At 41.7% G+C, this 13,934-nt stretch overlaps 1 protein-coding gene across 4 annotated transcripts in view; it reads left to right on the top strand.

The window, feature by feature from the left end:
- Nucleotides 1-13,934, top strand: part of ARHGAP10 (Rho GTPase activating protein 10) — a 323,489-nt gene that overhangs the window by 213,009 nt on the left and 96,546 nt on the right. For all 4 annotated transcript variants that reach the window (XM_030312950.1, XM_030312949.1, XM_030312951.1 and 1 more), the window contains 2 exons: nt 4,958-5,063; nt 6,727-6,886. In XM_030312950.1, coding sequence (XP_030168810.1) covers nt 4,958-5,063; nt 6,727-6,886 — 266 coding nt within the window. The remainder of the gene's footprint in view (nt 1-4,957; nt 5,064-6,726; nt 6,887-13,934) is intronic.

Below are 13,934 nucleotides of genomic sequence, written 5' to 3'. Positions count from 1 at the left end.
ACTTTTTGTTGAAACATAATAGAAATATACATGAATAATAAATATATAGCTTAATGATTTTTTTTTTTTTTTTTTTTTTTTTTACCAATTAATGGTAGCCATGTTATCAGCTCTGGATTAAGAAGTAAGACATTTCATAGTTCCAGAAGCTCTTCCTAATACTCACACAGTCACTATGGCATGTAAGCACTCCCCTGACTTTTTTTTTACTAAAAAATTTTTTTTAATGTTTTTTTATTTTTGAGACAGAGAAAGAGCATGAACGGGGGAGGGTCAGAGAAAGGGAGACACAGAATCTGAAACAGGCTCTGAGCTGTCAACACAGAGCCCGACGCGGGGCTCGAACTCACGGACCGCGAGATCATGACCTGAGCCGAAGTCGGATGCTTAACCGACCTAGCCACCCAGGCAGCCCAGCCCCTGACTTTTGATACCATAGTTCCATAGGTTAGGATTGCTGCATTTGACTGTGTGTAAATGGGAATCTCTTCTTTTGCATTCAGCTTCTCTTGCTCATCTTGTGACATTTTATCCATGTGGGGTGAATCAACAGTTCATTCACTCTCCTTGTGGTACCGGTTTCCACTGTATGAACATAACCACAATGCATTTATCTGTTCTACAGTTGATGGAGACTTGAGTGGTTTCACTTTGGGGGTTAACAAGAGTGTTACTGCTATGAGCATTCTAATGTGTGTCTTTCAGTGAAAATTTATGTGCATTTCTCCTGGTTTTGCGTAGAATTTTTGGGCTGTGGGTTGGAATGTGTGTGTTCAACTTCAGGGGGCATAGCCAAAGAGTTCTCCAAAGTGATTGTGCCAGTTCATTGTTCCCATGTAGTTAGAGTATGACAGGTCCAGTTACTTCATATCCTTGCCAGAGCTTAGTATTTTATTCATTTAGAGCCATTCTGGTGGGGAGAAGTAGTAGCTCATTGTGGTTTTATTTTTATTTCCCTGATAAATAATGAGGTTTAGCACTTTTTCATATTTTTATTGGTTTATTGGCTAATGTCTTTCGTGAAATTCCTCCTCCAGTCTTTTGCTTATTTTTCTTTGGGTTGTCTCTTTCTTTTCTGATTGATTGATAGTTCTCCATAGTCTGATTGCAAATCCTTTCTCAACTATATGTATTTCAAATTATTAGTGATTTTTTTTTTACTAAGTTCTTTTATCTACATTTTCTGACATTTTAACAGAGCCAATATTTAGTTTTTACAAGAAGCAAAGAGTAAAACCATTATCATTTTGAAGAAGCAAATTCCCTAAATCAGGCAAAGACAAAAACCATATTATCTCACTTATATGAGGAATCTTAGAAAAGACGAAAACAAGCAAGTTAATAGATACAGAGAACAGATTGGTGGTTGCTGGGGGCTGGGGAGTGGGCAAAATGGGTTAAAGGAGTTGAAAGGAAACAAACATCAGTTATAAAAGGAACAAACTTCAGTTATAAAATAAATCATGGGGATGAATGTACAGCATGGTGACTACAGTTAATAATACTATACTGCATATTTGAAAGTTGCTAAGAGAGTAAATCTTGAAAGTTCTTATAAAAAGATTTATAACTGTGTGTAATGGATATTAACTAGATATATTGTGATGATATCTAGGATTATATACAAATATCAAATCATGTTGTATAACTGAAGCTAACATAATGTTACGTGTCAGTTATATCTCAATAAAAAACAAATTCCTGTTTCTTGATCTGCTTTACCTTTCTTCCCCTTTCCCTTCCATTTCTTGGTTTTCTGAACGAGTGGTCTGAAATTCTGCTTTCTCTGTCCCCTCCAGCCACCCATGTTTTAGCCTTCTTGTGTTACTAAAGAGGGGATCCCGACTGGCAAACTTAGAGGTGGGTGTCTGGGCTCTCCTCCTGGTCTTTCTGTTCCCTAGTCCCTTGTTAACTATTGATACCACTGGCTACCCAGGCCTTGCACGTTTCTTCTCACTTCAGTTTCTAATGACAGTGAACCTCCTGGTCCTTCCTCTTCTTCTTCCTCCTGTGCTTTGCTTAGCCCCCAGTTGGCATCTCCTGTGCACCCCTCTGGAGATGTTTTCCCAGCAGGGCCCTCTTAGCTTTCTGGAGTGGTTGGGCAGCCTTGGCCGAGTGCTGGAGGCCACTCCCTCTGAAGAACACTGCTACCTTTATCTCTAACACCTCCTACCTTTCCCAGCTCCCAGTTAGATACCAGGCTCTTGAACATCCTTTCCTCCTTCACTCCCAACCATCATCTTTCCCCTCAAACCGGCGACGTCTCCTCTGCTCCTGTCTGTCAGTGGGACTGACCATACTATCACATGACCCAGGCGTGAAACAGTGGTCATCTTTGCCTTCTTCCTTTGATCTGCAGCCAGTCTGAGGCTAGATGCTGTCATTCTGCCCCTTCCGTAGTAGCTCTCACGCAGTAAGAGTAATACAAACAATAGAGATGATGGCGCCTGTTTGTTCCTGTGGAGTTTTGTGCTTTGCAGGTGTTACGTCACTGAATCCTATAATGGCTTTTTGAGATAGTATTGTTAACTTCATTTTGCAGAGGAGGAACTGAGGCCCAGAGAGGTTAGGTACCTTGCTCATGGCCACTTTTTGTCAGGTGGAAGAAGCAGTTCTAAACCTTGCTTGCAGGCTGTGCTTCTTCGCTCTACTTCCTTCCTTGTAATTCTACTTCCCATCCCCCTTCCTGCCTCATCACTTCTTGCTCAGATAGCATTTCCCTCCTAATTTGCTTTTTTTTTTTTTTTTAAATTTTTTTTTTTTTCAACGTTTATTTATTCTTTTGGGACAGAGAGAGACAAAGCATGAACGGGGGAGGGGCAGAGAGAGAGGGAGACACAGAATCAGAAACAGGCTCCAGGCTCTGAGCCATCAGCCCAGAGCCCGACGCGGGGCTCGAACTCACGGACCACGAGATCGTGACCTGGCTGAAGTCGGACGCTTAACCGACTGCGCCACCCAGGCGCCCCCTAATTTGCTTTTTTTTACCCCATTCTAATCCATCTTCCAAAAAATGTCAGGTATGTCTTCCCCAAATTTAACTCTGTTCGTCTCTTTTCCCAGCCTTACTCACAGTGACTAGAACCAACAGGAAGATGGATTCTTCAAATTTGCTTTTATAAACCAAAGTTTGGTGTTGGACTTCTTATAAGGTTGAAGTGCTCTCTGTCAATAGGCTGTGTATTTTTCATACTGTTTGCAGAATCTGGAATGTGCCCCTTATGCCTCAGTTCTGCTTTTCCTCAAATTCTTCAACGCTCAAGACCCAACTCAAATGTTCTCCCTTACCTGAAACCCTTCCTCTGCTGCTGCAGTCAATTCTCTGTGAACCTCCAAGCAGTCTGTCACTGTCCTTTCTGCTGCAGTAACTGATCACTGAATTTTTATCAGTCACTTCTTTGACATCCCTGAAAACACCAGTGGAATTCTCTATAATAAGCATTTTATTGATTTGTTTGATAATTTTTGGTTAAGAACACAATAAAGGGAATTTGGGCACATTGCTGATAAAAGCTGTGGATAATCCATTCCAAAGTCTAAGAGATAAAGTGAATGTGTGAGTTCTCTAGGGCTGCTGAATGGCTTACAACAGTCAGTCAATCAATCAGTAAGTAAGTAAGTAAATAAGATTCATTCATTCACAATTCTAGAGAATAGAAGTCCAAAATCAAGGTGTACGTTGACAGGGCCAGCCTCTAAAGGGTCCAGAGAAGGCTGTTTCCTTGCCTCTTCCAGTATATGGTGGTTCGCAGCAACCCTTGGCATTTCTTGGTTTGTGGACACATCACTCCAATCTCTGCCTCCATTGTCACATGATATTCTCCCCTTTGGCCATCATATGGCCATCTTCCCTTTGTGTCTTTGTTTTCTTACAAGGGCACCAGACAGATTAAACCACCACCCTACTCCGAAATGATCTGTCTGATCTGACCTGATGTCATCTGCAATGACCTTATTTCCAAATAAGGTCATTATGTTAAGCATGTCTCTTTATTCTGATGTTCTGGCATCTGGGGCTTTACTGACCCGGGGAGCCTTCTCTCCTGGGGCTAACCAATTCCTTGAGATAGGAAACTGAGCATGTTTTCCATATGCCAACCAAACCAGAGCCCCTTTTCTCTTCCAAACTCTGTCTTTTGGGCTCTTACACTCCAAGTCAGTATTCTCCTGCCCTAATCAGGGCCAGGTACCAGACATCTGAGCACAGCCCCTGTACCTCAGAGCCTGCTGAAAGAGTTCAAACCAACCAGTCATTCTAACTCTGCCTCACCTGTTCCTTCACATGGAAACCACAATAAAGCCCCTTGACCACACTTTCCCGTTCTTCCCTCTGCCCCTCTCCTGACCCTGGCGCAGCCCGAGGTGGTATCCTGTGCCTTCTGTTTCTAGGGATGTGTGAGTATAAACTTCTTCCTTCAAGTTAGTCGTTTCTGTGTTTGTGTGTCTTACCATACCTGGTGAAAACAAACCCCACGCACATTTTAAAACAGGCATGTTCTGAGCCGCTGGAGGTTAGGGCTTCAGTGTATCTTTTGGAGAGAGAAAATGCAACCGGTAAGTGGGAAGAATCTATCTGCTGATGTTTTACTTGCATTCCATCGTGGGGGGAGTGAGCCAGTGACTGAACTCCTTCAAGTGACGGGCAGACTGGAAGTGTAGTGTGCCAGGATGAGAAGCTGGAGTAGCCCTCTATTCTCAAACATCACCCCAGGGAGAGGCACTAATTGCGTTCGCATGGAAATTACCTCATAGGAGAGGCTCAGAGACTAAGGAGAATAAGGCAAAAGATAGCTTTCCTCTCTCTCTCTTTCTCTCGAGAAGTGGCAAAATACATTTAAATTCTCTGTTTAAAGATGTAGAACAGATGAACCTTTGTAATGGTTGATTTTTAGGACTGTATTTGATTCTGAGTAATCTGGTTTTTTTTTCTTCTTTCTCTTCTTTTTTTTTTTTTTAGAAAGTGGAAGCCCAGAATCTCGCGTCAATGCTATCCATTTCTTGGTACACAAACTGCCAGAGAAAAATAAAGAAATGCTGGATATTTTGGTGAAACACTTAACAAAGTAAGCCTCTTTTTCCTTCTAACTTTTTCTGTTTCACTCTGGGTGCTGTGAAGGGTTCTTGGATTTGTAACAGTTGGAAGTGGGGCTGTCTACACAATACCGGGGGCCACGCCTGGAAAGGCAGGCTGGACATTTGACTCACTGTGTATGTCTTGGACAAGACCATTGAAATATGATGCTTTCGTGAAGTCGTATAATTATTTTCTTAACATCACTGCCAGCAACTTGGGGTTTGATTGGAAGTAAAAGAAGAGAATATTATACACTTCCCTGTACACAGATTCTGGAAATGTGATTATAAGTCTGTCAGCAAATTTAGCCTGGTTTCACACCTACCTAACTCTAAGTTTGAACATGTCCTTGAAGTTTGTTTAATCCAGTAATAGGTAGTAATTTCATAGGATCCGTTCTATTTTTTATTCCTTCTTTAAAAAGCAAGCAAAATCTAATCACTCAGTGGAAAAATTAGTCCTTTCTTCAAATATAAATGATTCTTAGATCACTATAATTATAGAATTTTAGAGGTAAGTGGAAGCTGAAGAATGCTGTTTTAGAATTTTTTTTATTTTATTATTTATTTTTAGTTTACATAAAAAGAAACTGAAGGCCAGGAAATATTATGACCTGCCAAGTGTCCTACTACTGGTATAGCCATTCGTTCATTCAACATATACTTACTGAATGCCTTTTTTAGGTGCTAGTGGATACATAGATGACCAAAGATGGACAAATTCCCAGCTTTCATGAAGTCCCTTCTTTCTAAGAGGAAAAAAAATCATCATCAGATTCAAATAAAAATACAAAATAATTTCAGATAAGTGGTTAAAAAAAAACAAAATAGAGCGAGGGGTTAGAGAATATATATTGGGTGTAAGACTACAAAGAGGGTTATCATGGAAGGTATCTGGAGGAAGAGACCTTTGAATTGAGGTCTGAATTAAGTGTCAGGGCTTGTGAGAACAGTTGTCCAGGTTGCTCAGTGCACAATGTATTGGGCCAAAGGGGTGAATGCGGGTGCTCAAGTTCTGGGTGCTTGTGAAGCCAGTTCTTGCAAGAGTGCCATACAGTCTGGTCATTACTGGAAGCCAAGGGTATACATGTCTGGGGAAGGAGAGGATATTCTAAGTAGAGGGCAACAGTAAATGAAGATCTTTGAGGGGCATAAGCCTAGCATAAACATAGATTTGTTAAGAACGCCATTGTGGTTAGAGCAGGGTGTCACAAAGAGAGTAATAGGAAAGTAGGCAGGGGCCTCATTATCTAGGGTCTTGTCAGATCCTGTTTTCAGACATTGAGACATTGAGGACAATGGAGTCTCTTGACTCCTTTTTTTTTTTTTTATTGTATTATATTGTATTGTATTGTATTATTTTTGAGAGAGAGACAGTGCAAGTGGGGGCAGGGCAGAGAGAGAGGGAGACAGAATCTGAAGCAGGCTCCAGGCTCTGAGCTGTCAGCACAGAGCCCGACGTGGGGCTTGAACTCACTGACCACAAGATCATGACCTGAGCCGAAGTTGGACTCCCAACCGACTGAGCCACCCAGGCACCCCTTCTTGACTCCTTGTTTTTAAGGAAATACAGAGTTGGAGAATAATGTACATTCCTCAGTTATTGCCTCTCTTTTAACTGGAGACCTATCTTTCCCCCCACGTCTATGTTAGTGTTTCACATCACTCCAAGCAGAACTTAATGACTGTGGCAAATTTGGGAGTGGTGTTTGGACCAACTTTGATGAGGCCCCAGGAAGAAACTGTTGCTGCCATCATGGATTTGAAGTTTCAGAACATCGTTGTGGAAATCTTAATCGAAAACCATGAAAAGGTAAACTCTCTGTTGTTTTCTCCTTAAGGAAATTCCTGTTTTTGGCTTTACCACCAGATGAAACTGTCCTCTAAGATCCTCCCTCCCCCATTAAATGATGATATTACTCTGATGATGAGCTTGGTTCTGAGAAGTTCCCACTGAGCTTGTGTCTTCTGATGGCTTTCCATAAATCTGAAGTTTACTTGGTCTTCTGTTGCCTTAGTAGTTTAAGGAAGAAGCATTTAACCCAGATGCAAATGAGTATCTGCAATTTAATACTGGAATCTTCAGGTTTTTTGCTGCCTTCAGTCCTATCCTTGGATTTCTCAAATTCTATTTCTGTCACACAGGGAAAATATTTTTGCCAATCTGTGTCAGACTCTCCCTAGAAAAACACACATGAAACTCCCCCTGTCTCCCAAATTGTGCTAACAACTTCAGGGGATTCATATGCATCCTTGATTCTGGGAACCCCAGATTAAGAATCTCTGGTTTAAAATGAATAATCTCTTTGGTGACACATCTGCTCACTTGTTTCTCTGTAATCAGGGGACTATGGGGTTTTTGAAAATACGATAGATTCTTTCAAGAACTTTTATGTAATTTTTCTTCATCCTCATTATAGATGAGGACCTTCTAATTGTCCTCACTTCTTCTAAGATAGGGAATTTGAAAACTGTTAAAATCCTTGGTTACTCATTTGCTTATTAAAAGTTTGTTTTAATTTGTTGGTTCTTTTCAACTGAGATTGTATTCTGTGCCGAGCATGTATTAGGTGCTAGGATGTGAAGACGAACATTACAGCCCCTGATGGAAAGCAGTTCCCAGTATGTGGGGTACAGGCTGTCTGGGGACCTGTATCTTACAGCACTTACCCGTGTCTAACATGTTATGTAATTTGTTTATTGCCATAGTTACCTGTTTCTCTCTGCCAGGTCCTTGAGGGCAGGGATCTTTTTTTACACTTAGAATAATACCTGGTACATGTTGGATGTTCAGTTAATATTTTTTGGGTGAATGAATGAGCTCAATAAATTTTGAAGGGGGCAGAGGAGCGGGAAGGAGACAGAGGTGTTAGGCTCTATGAGCAAAGAACAGCGAGAGCCTTGCTGCATTTGCTGTTTGCTAGAGCAGTTCTAGCTTGTGTGAATACTGGTTCCCACTGAAGAGTTAAGGGTGAAACTTAGAGATTTTCTTTCCCAGTATAGCATAAGCAGCTTGTTTATGGGTGTAAGACGTTTGGGTTTTTGTTTTGCATTGTTTTGTTTGTTTGTTTGTTTGTGGTGCCCTAAGCTATCCAGACAGCCTCAAGGAAAGATGGCTACTAATCATTTTTAGAAAAAGAAATAATTAGACCCACAGGCTTTGAAACAATGCTTAGTGGTACAACTATCATTAGGTGAACTCCCAATTAGGGAACTTTCATGCAGTTTATTTGTGAAAATACTGGCTCTGGGTCTTGCTCTCATATAAAAGGATCTCCATTTAATGCTGCAGCTTCCTATTTTCTTCTTTTATTTGAAGCTGAGAAGGTAAGTTCATGATTTTTCTGCTGGGAAGTAGATTGTGCTGCTTCCACCTTGTTAACAGACCTTATAGGAATTTCTAAGTGGCGCTGGTGAGCCAATTATAATGGTTACAGCGGATGAAACTGAACCAACTCTCGGAGAGGAAGCTTCCTAGAGCTAAGTAGAAGGCTTGCAGGTTTCCCCTCTGCCTTTCTGTGGCTACGATAGATAACGCTGCAAATGCACAGCCAGTGTGAATTGAAGCAGTGAGCTTCCTATCAAGAAGGGGGTGGGGGGCTGTTGAGTTTCAGATTCTTCACTGTGTGCATGGGGTTAGGTTTGGATGTACAGGGTTGCTTGGGTTGGGGAGCTGTTAGCTTGGATTAGTTCTTATTTCTGAGAACTTAATTTCCCCGTTTCCTCCTCTTTTCACTCTGATTTCATCCTTGTCCACTTTCACTGCCAGCTCTTTGTCCCACTCAGCTGGACTTCCTCTCAAAGTCCAGGCTCAGCTCTGAGGAAGGAGATCTCTACTGAAGAGGGTGGCTTGCAGAAAAACTTCATATGGACGCGTGGACCCACGGGAGCCAGAGGCTTCCTTGGCCACAGACCCATGTTTACCACCCAGAGTCTTGTGTTTGACTTGAACATTGTGAGGGAGGGATATGGTTCCTCTTAGTAAATGCTTGAGAACAAAATAAAAGAGAGGGAGGGAGGGTAGAAGGGTTAAAAAGAAGAATCTTCTGGGGGAGGAAAGAATTATAATAGACGGGGGGTAGAAAGGAGGGGCAATGAGAGAGAATGAAGAGACTTAAGTAGTGTCTATGAAGGAGAACAGACAGAGGGGAAAGTGACAATAGAAGGAAGGCATTTTCTTTTCCTCACTTATGTTTCCATCCTAGGAATGTGAAAAATGCTGCCTCTGACCAGGAAAGTCACCAAAGCAGAAGAGGAAACTTTCAGCATATAATTAAAGCAAGAAAACACTAGATTAATTTTGGAGTTAGAAAAAGGCCTGAGTTAATCTGCCTTGGAGATCACATTTTATCCTAGCCTCTTTGCTGTTTTCATAAAACCCATATGTACTCTATAGGAAACTTAAATCGACATGTTTTGGCTTCCTTCCCACACAGTACATTAAGATGTTGTTTTAAAAGAAGCATTCACGGGCCAAAAATATCATCAAGGTCTTTCTTCCCGTGCAAACCAGAAAATTGCATTTCCCAGGTGGAAAAGGGTACTGTGAAATTCCCACCGATTTTCAAGTTGGGATTTTGCCTTAGAATTTATGGGGTTTGCCTAAGTTTCATTCTTGACAAAGTATACTTGTTATGGATTAATGGGCATGTTCGTGGTGGGTGCCTTCTCAGAGTTGGATGTGAGATGTGGGGGAAGTGAGGGCAGTGAGTCCGGCAGGGAAAAGGAAAGGTCTGTCCAACAGTAATGGCGGGATGCGGTGGAGAATAAGCGCTCTCACAGAGATGCGGAGAAAGTTGCTGAGACTTCAGAGGCAGATTTACGTGTAACTGTGAGGAATCTGGAACGTTTCCTGACTAGGTGGTTTGAATAGGTTTTAGAAGAGAGTTTGAACAGGTGGAGTATGTTTTAAGAGGACATTTCAGGTATGGGGAAATCATGTAATCAGAGAAGCACAGAGAGTAGGTGTGTGTTATGGGAATGCGGCTCCTGTTGGAACATAGGTGAGTGGTATGAAATGAGATTGGAAAGAGGTTTGGACCAGGTGTAGGGAGGCTGGGAATGCCACCATAGGACTTTTGGATTTCACTTTATGGGTACCAGGGCCTCTCCTGGCTTTCAAGTAAACTGCTTCAGGAAACAGGGTTAATCTGCTTAATCTGGCAGCAGGGTTAGTGAGTAGAAAGTAGAGTAATAACAGACCAGGTGAGGGGTCACGCGGCATGTAGTTGAGGACATGGTTGTGACAGTGGAAGTTCAAGGGTGGCGGGCATCATCTTGTGAGGCACAGTAGACACAATCCAGGGTCTGGATCTGTGGGCCATCTCAGAGGAATGGGTCATAAATCATGGTCAGTAAGTCACACCTGGGGACCCAATGCTGGAAGAATATCGATGTCATTAATAAAAAGAAGAAAAAAAAATTGGGTTTGGGGCAAGAGTTCAGTTTACAGTGTGCTGAATTTTATTCATCTGGATGTGTAACAAACAGTTGGAGATGTGGGGCTCAAACTTGTGAGAGAATTTAGTGGAAGGAAGTATAAGAGGCAAGAGATTGGCATGGCGCCCTTTGTGTTATATGCTTTTGGTCTACTACTCGGGGTACTTACCTCCTGTAACCCTAGTGTTTACATGTGTGTATGTGTGTGTATATACACACTTAAAATGGATATATAAAGTAAAAAAATATTTAAAGTATTGCATATATACCTAATAGTGTGCCTGTATGTATACACAATTCTTATTACACATACGTCCCTTTATACCATGTAAGAAAACTGAAGGGTGAGAGATTAGCTTGCTTGTGGGCACACAGCTGGTAAGTGGCAATGCTTGGGTTGAGTTAAGGATGGTTTGACCCCAAACCTTTGCTTCTCATCACTAGGAGAAGATTAAGAACAATATCTTTGAGCAAAACACCGAGATTTTTCTATTAGTGATAAAACAGGAACCAGAAGAAACCCAAGCAAGTTCAGTGTTAGGGTCGTCAAGGGGCATTGTCAGTGATGCCGGATGTTGTCCCTGTGGGAGAGTACGACTGTTGACTCCACGAGTAAAATGTCTGTTGGGAGCAAGAGCCAAAGTTGTGAGTGTGTGTTCAGGAATGGGTAATAGCAAGTAGAGATCTGCATGTGTTTTTTCCTGTAGGACAAGAACAGACAGGAGGAAAAGTCCGAGCAGACAGGACAGGGAGGGGAAAGAGTAGGGGAGGACTGCTGGCACTTGAATTGTATACAGCTTGCTAGTCACTTTTAATTCTAACTTCCTGTTAGCTAATTTCTGGGGTGGGGAGCTCTTTAGAGCAGCTTAGTTAGACAGGTGGGTAAAGAACCCTCCTGGGAGTTAACAGTTTGTTGAAATAGAGCTCATTCTGCTCTTTTATACATTTTTAGTGGCATAAAAGAAATTTGTGTTGATAATGCGACACCCTCCTTGTCTCTCCCCAAGTCCCTGAGGGCCCTGGAAGATTATGAAGAGCCTTTGAGAATCATCAAAGAAAACATTAATATTGGTGCGGTTTTATTATCTTATTTCATGTTAATACTTAAATTGGCAATTCATGTAAAGTAAGAAATATGTTACTTTCAACCAAATCACTTGACATAATGTATAGAATTTTTTTTAAAGTTTATTTATTTATTTTGAGAGAGACAGAGACAGCATGAGTTGGGGAGGGGCAGAGAGAGAGGGAAAGAGAATCCTAAGCAGGCTCCACGCTGTCAGCACAGAGCCCGATGTGGGGCTTGAGCCCACGAAGACCCGAGATCATGACCTGAGCTGACACCAAGAGTCAGATACTTAACTGACTGAGCCCCCCAGTGCCCCGATAGTATATAGAACTTTAATCCAGATTATAGGCAGGCCTTGTTTTATTGCCCTTTGCTTTATTGCCCTTCACAGATACTGTGTTCTTTACAAATCAAAGGTTTGTGGCAGCCTTGCGTTGACATGTCCATTGGTGTCATTGTACTTTGTGTCTCTGTCACATTTCACATTCTAGTAATTCTCCCCATCTCTCAAGCTTTTTCATCATTATATTTGTTCTGGTGATCTGTGATCAGTGATGACAGTTTGCTGGAAGCTCAGATAATAGCATTTTTTAGCAGTATTTTTTAATGTAAGTTCATTGTCTTTTTAAACATAATGCTACTGCAGACTTAGTAGACTACAGTACAGTGTAAATACAGCTCTTAACGTGCATTGGGAAACCAGAAAATTCATTGGACTCGCTTTATTGTAATACGCACTTCATTGCAGTGGTTTGGAACCAAACCCATAATATCTTTGAGATATGCCTGTATATTTATTTATCTTATTAAGGATTATAATTGGATTTTCAAGGTGATATGCCAAATGTGGTGCCCTCCTTGCTTTTAGCTCTGTGGGATGCTTCAGTTTGCTCTGATTTTCACTGATTCTGTGATGGCCAGTGGGTCATGAAGATTTTGTCTAGTGTTAGCCTTTATATACTACAGTTTCTGTGGACCACAAGGTACTGAGAGATAATCACATTTTATTGGCATAAAACTTTTCCTTGGTGAGGATTCTTAAAAGTTTGTCAAAATAAGCAGTTTAGTCTTTGAAATAGATACTCAGGCAGTCTGCGTCTCCTTTTTCCTGAGAAAATGGAGGCCTTTTGTGATGATCATGGTTTGTGGAAAAGGCTGATGTTTTGTTCCTGCTCTGAGGTTTCAGTAACCTTCCCTGTAATATCTGTTGCAAAATCCTTGGATAGCCAGTGTCCCTCTAGTCACAGAAGAGACAAGGTGAGACGGGCATGTACGTTTTCTCTCAGGTGTGCAGCACACTCAGAATATTAAATTACACGCACACATAAAGAGTATCGGGGTGCCTGGGTGGCGCAGTCGGTTAAGCGTCCGACTTCAGCCAGGTCACGATCTCGCGGTCCGTGAGTTCGAGCCCCGCGTCGGGCTCTGGGCTGATGGCTCGGAGCCTGGAGCCTGTTTCCGATTCTGTGTCTCCCTCTCTCTCTGCCCCTCCCCCGTTCATGCTCTGTCTCTCTCTGTCCCAAAAATAAATAAACGTTGAAAAAAAAAATTAAAAAAAAAAAAAAAAAGAGTATCAAATGGCACATTGCATTACTCTTGTTAACCTTGGGACAAACTTTTGGACCTGCACCCTTGTCTTTGCCAAAAGCTAGAAGAATATGTCTCTGCCCCCAGGTTCCATGGTGGAAGGGATGCCCTGTTCAGTCCCAACTTGCAGTTCAGAAGCAGCCACACATGGACTGGTTTGGGTTTGGGGCAGCCCACTCCTCCACTCCTGTTGCCACAAAGACAAGGCACATCCTGGCCTTTCTGCAGGTTGGTCTCTGTCATCCTTGAATATGAAGGAGGCCCGAGTGAGTGGTATGCCAACCATTTTCTTTGGGGTGCAAAGAACCTTTTAGTCTTAAAACATGCCTGTCATTCAGGGGGAAAAAGAAATCTCTTTTTAAAAAATTCAGCCTAAAATGCTTCTTGATAAAGCTTTGCTGGCCCAGGGTTGCTAGGCAGCACCAGTTTTCATATGAGAGAAAAATAAATATCTTAAACAACAGCAACAATGATAAAACTCCAAAATTTCTAAAAGCTTTATGGCTGCCTGAATAGTGATGGTTCATTACAGAAGTTAAAACCCCATGGCAACAGGATCTGACAAACTGTAGGGGGTGGGGATGGCTTTTTCCCTTATTCCAGTTTTCTTGAATGTTGGCATCTTTGGCATAGCCGTGGAGACTTCCTTTACTGTTAGATTTTTTTTTTTTCTTCTCAGCAGGGCCTTACATTTCTCTGGAATGTTTATTTTTTATTTTAATTTTTCTTATTAATATGAAATTTATTGTCAAATTGGTTTCCATAC

This window comes from Lynx canadensis, chromosome B1, assembly GCF_007474595.2.
Source record: "Lynx canadensis isolate LIC74 chromosome B1, mLynCan4.pri.v2, whole genome shotgun sequence".
NCBI classification, from domain to species: domain Eukaryota; kingdom Metazoa; phylum Chordata; class Mammalia; order Carnivora; family Felidae; genus Lynx; species Lynx canadensis.
The sequence above is the reverse complement of the archived record's forward strand: the minus strand, read 5'-3'. Positions and strand labels throughout refer to the sequence as shown.